We start from the raw sequence: 10,835 nt of genomic DNA, 5'->3' as shown, positions 1-10,835 counted from the left end.
CCCTAGGCTTGTTTAGAGTATAGGCTCTAAATTTTTGGACTAACAAACACATAAAAACTATATCGATATTCAAGTGGGGAAGATCAATGTCTCTTTATGGGCTAGAAACTAACAACAAACTCTCGCAAAAATAAAATTTATTTGTAGAATAAATCTAACTAAAATTTGACAGTGTAACAACGTTTTGTGTTGTTTTATTTGACCTAACCCATAGTCTCTATTTATAGAGAGAAAAAAAGACAACAATTTTAGCTTAATAAGAAGAAGCCAAAAATTAATATTTTAATAATCCATGTATTGTACAATAATATGTTTTTCTTTAGTCTTTTAAACCAACTTATATAACTCAACCAATCTAATAACTCATTTAATGGTCTTATTCAATAATATTGCAATAACTAATTAATTTAATTTCTATTTCGAACTTCAATTATTAAATTACAATCAATTAAATAATAATTTTAAAAAATTAATTTAATATCCAAGTCATCTATTCTTCGTAGTGAGAAAACACATTCACTGTAGATATGATACATGCGATCTATTTCTCTAATTCATCATTTTTATTTATTCATTGCATCAGTTCAAATGCAAACTGTCAAGAGTTATATCGAGTTAGCAGAGGTATTGATTGAACATATATAATTAGGGCTCAAATAATTTCTAATTAAATTTTGACTTTTTTTCTATTAATTACAACATTATTTAGTCAATGAGTCAATCCATTAAAAATGTCATGACTAAACTCTCCCAATTATATATCATTACGAAAGCAGCTCATTAAGTTCTCATCCACTGACATTATCAAATGTGTGTTACCCTCATAGGATATCCTTAATCTCTTTGGGTTAAATTCGTTCACCTAATATAATCCTATTTTATCTTATGGTAACCATTACATTTTCTTTCATGAAAAAAGCGGTTACTAACAAATAGCAATTTAATAATTTTTCCTAAAACAAATGACCTATGACCATATTACTTTTCTATCTATCATGCAATACCTATAAGAGGATATTATTTACCTTTTATTGGGTTATGAACTTCACTATTCTAAACAAGGTCATGCCATGTAGAAGTCTTATACCCAACGTGCCAATTTTTAGCTCTATTATCAATTAAACTCAAGCTTTTCATACATTAAAGTATACAAGTCACGCACGCATAGTTAGTTACTTACTCATTGAGGTAAGCCACACTATGAATATCATAAGTGAATAAATCTACAAATAGATCTAGGAGTTCGATCTACTTGGGTCATGTTCAATGTCTTGTCAGTCTAGATAATCACACCTATATTTTTATCTTTTGAGAGTCATCCGTTCCGATACCCATTTGGATTTGATAGATAACATAATAGTCATTTAATTGATTTACTCAATTTCGATTTGTTAGATAAAGAACCATTTAGATTATTTGCTAATATAAGTTATATTCTCACATTATGACTCAATTTCGAATTTTATATTCTAAATTTCATCTCAAAATCCCATCACAACCCATATTGCATTTGGTTCACCTTCATTTACAAAAAAGCAACCCTAACCTCTCTAAACCTACACTAAGAAACCAAACTAATACAAGATAAACCTTACTCCACAAACCAATTGAATCATTCAATCTCATTTTTCTCCCAAAAACTTCACTTCATCATCTAAACTAACATCAACATAACAACCAAAGCAAATAATCACATTATCTACACCTTCTTTCTCTCCATCTCTATTGTTCTAATTTTTCTTAACAGCCCAAGCAGCACAACTCTTGCACGAGGTGTCATGGGCAAATCATAACTAAAAAACCTACATGAATTACAAAATTGATGGCCGAAGTTTTCTCAATAAAAAAAAATCTTCTACTTGGGTTATCATTAGACCATGACATTTTTAAATCAATCAAATTTCCATATAAAAAGCATACCGGATGAAATCGGGTAACACCATTTTTTCCTTCTCCTTCCTTTTTTTCATCCTCTTCTTTTTCCTTTGCTTCATTGTTGTTGTGTCTAGAAAGAAACAAATAAGCTGAAGGCCGCCAATTTTAAGGTTTTGGTCTTTAATTTTTAATTTTATTTTCTATTTTCTTATTTTATGATAACATATGAATGATACTTTGTGCTTATGTGACAAACATAACATGTCAGGTCGTTTCGCTATTAAGTTTGTCACACTTTTAACAATCGAGTGATCAAAACGTTAGAAGTTAATTACTCTACTATAATTTTCGTGGTTCAATTGTAAAAAAGAAAAAGAAAATTAACCAAAATTATGCGAATATATATTTTTTAAATTTATCCTATTTTTAATATAAAAAGACTATATTTTTATCATATTTAATTTAATTTATTTAATCATAATATAAAATCTATTTATGATGTACGTGTAGATTTCACGTTGTTATTAGATTATAGGACACACATAATGTAGGTAAAAGAATTATGTAATATATTTATTTAAAATTGACACTAAAACCAAATACTACTTTGGTTCAAATAATAAAGTAAAAAGTGAATGTTATGGTATCTCGGAATAAAATCTCATTAGAAATATGTATTTTTTTATTTCATATAAAAAATAATTATACCTCAAAATAATAATTGCTTAATTTGTTAAAACAAAGATGGTTTAATTATTTAATAACTTAATTAGTACCCACTGTGGATAAGCATTATATATGTATTAATTATAGATTTGATATATTCTATCAAATTTGATATTGTGATAGACTAATTACAGTAATTGAAGGTGATTAATGTTGAAATTTTGAGTTAATTGAACTTATATCAGGGAAAAGCAACAGTAAATGCTCAATCCAAAAAAATCTGTTTATTATTTAAAATATTAATATTTTTTTATTATTTTACTATTTCAAACTGAGTCAAACCAGTTTGAATATTTATCAAAAGTATCCAACGCAATCCGAATAGTTGAAAATTTTAAAATTTATAATTGAATAATTCTAATAATAAAATTAAGAAAATATAAATTTAATAATTTGTAAAATCTTAACTGAAGCTGACATGGCAAAATTCTATTGGCGAAATGAAAATTTGGAAAGACGAAAATCGTCTCGAATTCTTTTTCGCCACGCATAATAATAATACATGGATATTCAGGTAATGGCAATAATGGTAATTTAGATGAAATCCAACACCGAATGAATATCCTCCGTAACAACAAACACACAAACGATTTAAACGCCGCGTCTTACTTCTCCAGTTCTCCCCAATTATCCAAAGCCACGACGCCATGCAATTTGCATGCACAAAAAATAATACCAAATTTTTTAAAGAAAAAGAAAAAGGAATTAGAATTTAATTAGGATTAGTGGATAATTAAAATTTCGTGTTTCAAAAAAGAAATTTTAGTTTAAAAAGGTAAAATCTTATCGACGCGGATTTCTACTCCAACTAAAAATCCTTCTCTATCCCTTGCTTTATATATAACTTTCAAATCTGTTTCATCCTTCATCCTTCATCCTTCATCCTTCATCAATTTCTCCTCTCCTTTTCTCTCGTTACTGCTTAAGCTTTCGAAGATGGGACTTGCTCGCAATGTCGTTGGCATTATTGGTAATTTATGTTTCTCTGTTGAGTTTTGGAGCTTTTAAAGGTTTTGATTAGTTTTTTTTTTTTTTTGATTTTGATCGTGATTAGAAGCTTTAAAGATGTTTTGAAGCTTTGATCAATGGCGATCGATGTTTTGTTAATCGTTTCCCTTTCTTTTTTTGGTTCAATAAGCCAATATAGTTTTCAAACTTCTTTTCAGTTTTTCATTAAGTAAATATGAACTTTAGTGTTCATGAGGTTAAGTTTTGGAGATTTTAGAGGTTTTAATTGCTTTTTGTTGAATTTCATCATGATAAGCGATGAGTTGACGTTAATGCGTTTAGATTTACTGCGAGTTTAAAAGCTTTGATAAGAGTTTTCACATTTCTCTTCAGTTTTTCATTAAGTAAATATGTACTTAAATGCTTATCATGTTAAGTTTTTACGTTATTAACGAATCTACTATTCTATGAAGATCGAAGACTGGTTATTCAGTTTTCTTTTTTCTGTTTGAAGTTGTTTCGTTTATTTATACATTTATATATTGTTTTGCAGGGAATGTCATCTCCTTCGGCCTCTTCCTCTCGCCAGTGTACGCATCTTCTGTCTAATTATCTTGCTATGAATTTATTATTTTATTTTAGATTTACCTAATTAAAAGCTTAACGAATAGCTGGTAAAAAAAAATGCTTAACAAATTTCTTTTTCTGGTCCGTAGTAAATTTATTACTATAATTCTAAAAGTATTATAGACTCGAATCTCTTTATTCCTTTTCCAGATGTTGTATATATAGAATGATAAACGATTATATAAATATACCTATAAATTGAGTTTTTTTCTTGAATATGTGAATATATATAATGAAGTTTTTCTTTTTCATAACTTTTTCTTTTGGATTCAAAATTCTCACTGACAATTGTTGGTTTTTGTGAATAAATGTTAATAGGCCAACTTTTTTCCGAATTTATAAGAACAAGGCAGTTGAGGAGTTTCAGCCATACCCCTATTTGTGCACAGTTCTGAACTGTATTTTCTGGATGTTTTATGGTCTTCCCATTGTTAAAAAGGACAACATTCTAGTCTTGACCATCAACAGCGTTGGCCTTGTCATTGAGTTGCTCTACTTAACCGTATACGTGGTTTATGCTAATGATCGGAAGAAAAGGGTAATTATACATGAACCTTAATTTGCATGCTTATTGGCCTTTACATTATTTTCTATTTTAACAAATTCACTGTGTGTATGTATAAAGATTTATTGGTAGAATTTTAGGATGAGAACATGTGTTAGATTGAACTTACGCATCAATATTTGGTATGTGGTTTTGGGGTTTTAAATATTGTGTTTTTTTATTGTTATTTCAGCTTCGTGTTGCTCATATCCTTTTGGCTGAAGCAGCTTTGACAGTAGCCATTGTTCTCATTGCAATGCTCTGCTTCGATAAACACAGATCTCTTTTCGTTGGAATTATAGCTGATGTTTTTAACATCATTATGTATGCTGCGCCTCTAGGCATCTGGGTAAAAATCTTCTTTTTAAATATTCATATCCATAATCAGATATATGCATGGTGGAAAACATATTTAACCGTCTTTGATTTTGGGCATTGTATTAACAGAAAAAAGTTATCACTACAAAAAGTGTGGAGTATATGCCATTCTGGCTCTCAGTCGCAGGCTTATCTAATGGCATCTGTTGGACCATCTATGGCCTCATACCATTTGATCTCTTCCTCCTGGTAATAAATTAAAAACTAAAATAATAATGATGATACTAATAATTAATTAACTAAATTAATAATGTGAGTACTGTGGATGTTTGTAGGTAAGCAATGGGCTAGGAGCAATATTTGGTGTGATTCAGCTCGGTTTATATTGTTACTTTTACTTCTATGGAGAGAAGAATAGTAAAGAGGGAGCAAAGAAGCAATCAGAGGTTCAGCTCTCTAATCACCCCACAGGAGCAGCCTGAAAACTTTAAAGCCCCTTTCTATTTTGAGTTCCAAAGGGAACAAAAACTTTAATTTTCAATTTTGCTTCTTTTTTATTATATTTTTTTTAGTTTTTAAGTAGTCCAGAGGATTTCTTAGTTTTGGTTTATGCTTTATGACTTGGTTACCTTGCCTATTGGTAATGGATTAGGTTTAATTCTTTTCTTTTCTTTTCATATGCTTTATTTTGGAATTGCCCTTTTTTTTCTATTTTCTCTTATGATTTTTGCCAATTCTCATGCTCGATTGGTCCATTAAAAATTCGAATGCTATCTGCCACTTTTTTCCTCAATATTTTGGTAAAAAAAAGAGAGATAAATTTTGCTTATTTTATATTTTAAAATGCATATACATTGCATTAAATTTTATTTAAAGGGAGAGATTTTTTTTTTTGGTTAAAAATCGAAATATGCTATATATTATTTATGGTTAATATCTTTTTGCTTTTCATGTACCAAAAAGATAGCTTTCCATTTTTGCACACGAAATGTTTTATGTTGAGTAATTCATAATATGGGCAATGTCAAAATTTCAAGCCATTGGGTCTTTCATTGGAACTTGCTATTTTTGGAAGACATTGGGTCTTTCATATCAGCTTCAAAATGGTTTCTTTTTCAAATCAGATCTGATTATTAATTATATACAATAATCTAAATAATCATCATTATTTAAAGAAAATTAGGTGTTTTAGGTGAGAGATTTGAAGAAAATTTGAGTAAATATATTGGAAAATTTTAAATTTAATGAGTAATTTTTATAGATAATTTTAGGAGTTGAATTTTCTTTTTCAAATTCTACTTAAATATGATCGTTTTTCAAAATTCCTCAATTTTATTTGATTTAATTCACATGGTTCCATTATAAGATAAAAAAATTTTAAAAATAATTTTTATTTAATTGTAATTATATTTTAAAATTTTTTTACTTTATTAAAACTATCAATAAATTTTTACAATTATAATGATATTTATATTGAATCTAGTATTAATATATCTCTTCCTTTATAGTTATTTCTAATTTATAAGATTCCTCAAACTTAATTTTTCCAAACAAATCAATTATAAATGCTAACTTTTCGAATTGATGAATTCAAAAATGCTAGCATTTTAAAAATTGTAAAATTATTTGATTCTTAGACTATAATGTAATATTTCAATTTGCAATCAAATCAACTAAAAAGGATTAAATTCCAATACTTGAATAAATTTCACATTTAAATCCAAATTAAAACACATTAGTCAAATTTGTTCAATGAAACCTTGTAAAAAAATCAAATATTATTTATGAGTTCAAATTGAATTTTTCAATATTAATAAAAACAAAAATAATTGACTCTCTTCATAGCTCAAACCGATGACGAATCTTGGTAATTAGTATGAGGAAGCCAATAACAAGATTGATCAATGAAACCATGGAACCTGAAGGGGGGATTACTATTGTAGGAAAAGAAGACAATTTCTACATCATTCACTTCAAAAGTGAGCTATAGGTAGTTGATTCATGAGGAGAGCTTGTGTTCATTTGATGGTCAATTGTTTATCTTTGATGCATGGTGTCAAGATGATCCGATCAATGACCTTTATCCTCACTTCGTGATGATTTGGGTACAAATATGGGGTTTCCTCTTTGTACCGTTCATATTATGAGATTGGTGTACAGATTGGCTACAATATTGAAGAAGTTATCTCTGTAGAATGGCGAGAAACTTTCCCTCTTAATATTTGTTTCCTAAGAGTGAGGATCTGCATTGATCCTGGAAAACCTTATTAGCAGGATGTTTCGTGAAGAGTAAAGATGGCCCTATAATGTGAGGTGTATTTACGATACAAATATATGTAGGTCCCGTCGTTACCATGGCAGGATTGGGCACACGCGCGCCCACAAATTGTGCAGTACACAACAATGAGATTGAGCACATGATCAATGAGAAACTTACTTTCGTTGAACGTAAACTAGGCCATGCAACAACCATTGACCCCAACCAAGTGTTTTTTGCTGATAATGTCGGAGCTTTTAACAACAATGCAAATAGAAGAACAACTAGACTGGTCTAGCGCAAAATTGATAGCAGGGATCGTGAGGAGCAAGGCCCTTTTATAGTTTAGGATGTTTCTATACACCCACTACCTTATGAGGAAACTAGTGGTACATCCACTAAATATTGTTTTGCCTGAGAATATGGATACCATTAATGTGGATGCTAGCAATGTGCTTGATATTAATGACAATGATGGTGTTGCTAACCCATTTTTACAAGAGAATGTAGTTGGCAAGAGAAACTAGAGTTTTTTTTTGGAATGGTCGAATTAATTATAATTTTTGAGGAGATTTAAAAATGTAATTTTGTCATTGTATTAACATAGAATTTTATAATTTTTTAAGGGACTAAAATGTAAAATTTTCATTTTTAAAGATGAAATAATTGAAATTTAAATTTTAGGAGTGCCAAAATACAATTGTACCATTAAATTAATTTAAAATTTTGAAAATTCTAAAGGAATTAAAGGGGAACTTTTTATTTTATTTTATTGTGCATACATTGTGAAAAGCACAATTGTTCCAGTCAATGCTACGAATGTTGAGAATATAGATACCTTATTTAAAGGTATTGATACCTAAAGCCAAACTTTTTTGGCATTTGATGATGAGTACATTGAGCTCAGTTTAGCATTTGATGATGAGTACATTGAGCTCGGTTTTGGTTAGTCATTCATCTCCTTTAATCAAAATAGCTCTGAGTTTTAATATAATATCATGGAGTCATTAGACTTGTCGTTGGTGTCTTCAAACATCGAGTGTAGCACTGCTCAATTAAAATTATCACCAATCCAAATTAAGAGTATTACACAAGTCATGTATGGAGAGCTTGATTTCTTCTTGATAAGTACTCATACATCATATAATTTAAGTTTTTATTACTTACTTTTCATTGATTCTCAGATAAAATATCATTTTTAGCTTAATTTGCATAATTAATGTGACATTTGCATACATTAACATTTTAAATATTTATGCTTTATTTTTCATGATTTAGTATTTATTAATTAATGAGATGTTTTGAGAGTTAAAAAAGGTGTAAATTTGGAGACAGTTTAAAGTGAAGTAAGGAATTAAAACTAAACAAAATACGGAATAGGAGAAAAAGAGGCGTCGGACGCAACTTAGAAAGCTGGCGCTACAGCTTGTATGGAAGAAGAAAATTTGGTGTCATGGCATGGGCATGTGTGAGCCCCAGCCACTAGTGTTAATTTGTGCAACAACTTTGGCCGCCTTAACTCCTAAAAGCAACGATATTTTCTCCCTTTTAGCTCAAGCACTTAATCTAGGTTAATTAAACTTTATAAATGGGATATTTTAGCAGAGGGTTTGGATTTTTTAACGAATTTTTATTATTTTGCATTTTTCTGGTTCATGGATTTGCTAAGCAGTTAACTTTTAGAAATATGATGAAAAAAATTATTTAAGAAAGTAGGTCGTTTTTTTTAAATTTATCGATTTACGTTGTTTTTGGATAGAGAAAAGAAAATGTATCCTACAGAGCACGCTTTTAGTCACGTCAACTGAAAACACGTCCTACAAGAAAGGTTTTTACTAAAAATTATCAATTCATCTATTTTCGTCAAATGGTTAAATGTTAGTGTTTTTTATCATTGAGTCTCGGGTTTAATTCTTCTCTTACTCACAATAGTTCTTTTGATTAGATGGCTAGATAATTGTGATTTCATCATTGAGTCCTAAGTTTAATTCCTCTTATAAGCATTTTAATATGTATTTTTTATTTCATGTTGTTTCAAGTTTTTTTAATTAATGTTTATAAATTAATAAATATATTATTTTCAAGTTTTTTTTATTTTTAATCAATAACTCTTTTATTTATAGAATCAAATAATTATTGTAAGTGCCATTATTTTTAGTAAATATAATTTTTATATGAGTAATATTTATTTTTAAATCCGTATCATGAGTGTAGTAAATTGACATATTATATATTTTTTATGCGTATTTGAAATAATTATTTAAAATATCTCACATATAAAAATATTTGAAATATCATACCCATAATGTAGATGAAAAATAGTGATATCTGAAGTAATTAATTGATTTTATAATATTAGAAATCATCATACCTCAAAATATAGGTGGATAAAATTAATATTTCACATATAAATATTATAAATAAAGAAAAATATATCTAAAGAATTAGTTGATATTTTTTTAAAAATAATTACATATTTATTATTTGATTTTATAAATAAAAGAGTTATTAATTTAAAAAACTTGAAAATAATATATTTATTAATTAAAAAAATTAATTTAAAAAACCTTGAAACAACATTAAATAAAAAAATACTTATTAAAATATTTATAAGAGGAATCAAACTTAGGACTTAAGGAAGAAATCTCAATTATCTAGCCGTCTAGCCAAAAAAGCTTATGTGTTAAAAATATTAATTAAAAATATAAAAAGCTTAAAACATGAAATAAAAAATACAAATATGAGTAGGAGAGAAGGCAAACTTAAGACTTAAAGATAAAAACACTAACATTTAATCACCTAACAAAAAGAGCTAATTGTCAATTTTCAGTGAAAACGCATCTTATAAGACATGCTTTCAGCTGACAGGGCTAAAAGCCCGCCTTGTAAGACGCGTTTTCATTGACACAACAGTGAAAAGTTGCCCTATAGGACTCATTTTCCTTTTTCCCTCCAAAAGCAGCGTAGAACAGTAATTTTCAAAAAAAAAACCTACTTTCTGAAATAAGTTTCTTTAACATATTTCTAAAAATTAGTAATTGCTAAAACCTCTTTTTCTATAAAAGCAACATTGAGATTTGATTTTAAAAGTTTGTGAAATCTAATTTCTCTTCATCTTTTCTTTTTTTCTTTAATATTTGTATTTCTTCTAGTTTAATTATAAATATTTAGGCTTATTGAATATAGAGCTCATATTTGATAACTTAGAATTTTTGTCTTATCAATTAAAATAGTTTAACCAATACTTGTTTAATTGATTCTAATGCTTGTGACAAACAACATAATTGGATATAAAATATGTAAGCAATTTATGCTGTGTGGATATGTGACCTAATTTAAATAAATCTCGCTCGTTTGTGTTTGTTGGTTAGAATTTGGTCTTTCTCGTTTTTAATGCTATTGACAAGCTAAATCATAGGCACGAAGTTATAGGATTGTCTATTAGTAAGGAAAACAATTTCAATGAGCTTCCTTTTTAGTATTGACAATGTAATAAGAAATTGGTTACTAGGTGCGGCACCGACAATTATAACTAATTTA

General features: G+C 28.2%; 1 protein-coding gene across 1 annotated transcript; it reads left to right on the top strand.

Moving 5' to 3' along the window:
- The first annotated feature begins 3,399 nt into the window (after positions 1-3,399).
- Positions 3,400-5,704, top strand: LOC107961465 (bidirectional sugar transporter SWEET6b). Its single transcript, XM_041114252.1, has 6 exons — positions 3,400-3,571; positions 4,103-4,139; positions 4,495-4,714; positions 4,914-5,069; positions 5,168-5,287; positions 5,374-5,704. Exons 1-6 carry the CDS (start codon positions 3,538-3,540, stop codon positions 5,518-5,520), a joined length of 714 nt encoding a protein of 237 aa, XP_040970186.1. The 5' UTR covers positions 3,400-3,537; the 3' UTR covers positions 5,521-5,704.
- Positions 5,705-10,835: the final 5,131 nt, after the last annotated feature.

Source organism: Gossypium hirsutum, chromosome A05, assembly GCF_007990345.1.
Source record: "Gossypium hirsutum isolate 1008001.06 chromosome A05, Gossypium_hirsutum_v2.1, whole genome shotgun sequence".
Lineage (NCBI taxonomy): Eukaryota > Viridiplantae > Streptophyta > Magnoliopsida > Malvales > Malvaceae > Gossypium > Gossypium hirsutum.
Note: the sequence above shows the minus strand (reverse complement) of the source record. Positions and strands in the feature narration are given on the sequence as shown.

Excerpts from the sequence above, each read along its gene's own strand:
- LOC107961465 (XM_041114252.1), top strand. The coding sequence starts at position 3,538 with ATGGGACTTGCTCGCAATGTCGTTGGCATTATTG. Across the intron at positions 3,572-4,102 it reads CAATGTCGTTGGCATTATTG|GGAATGTCATCTCCTTCGGC; the intron begins GTAATTTATGTT and ends ATTGTTTTGCAG. Across the intron at positions 4,140-4,494 it reads GGCCTCTTCCTCTCGCCAGT|GCCAACTTTTTTCCGAATTT; the intron begins GTACGCATCTTC and ends AAATGTTAATAG.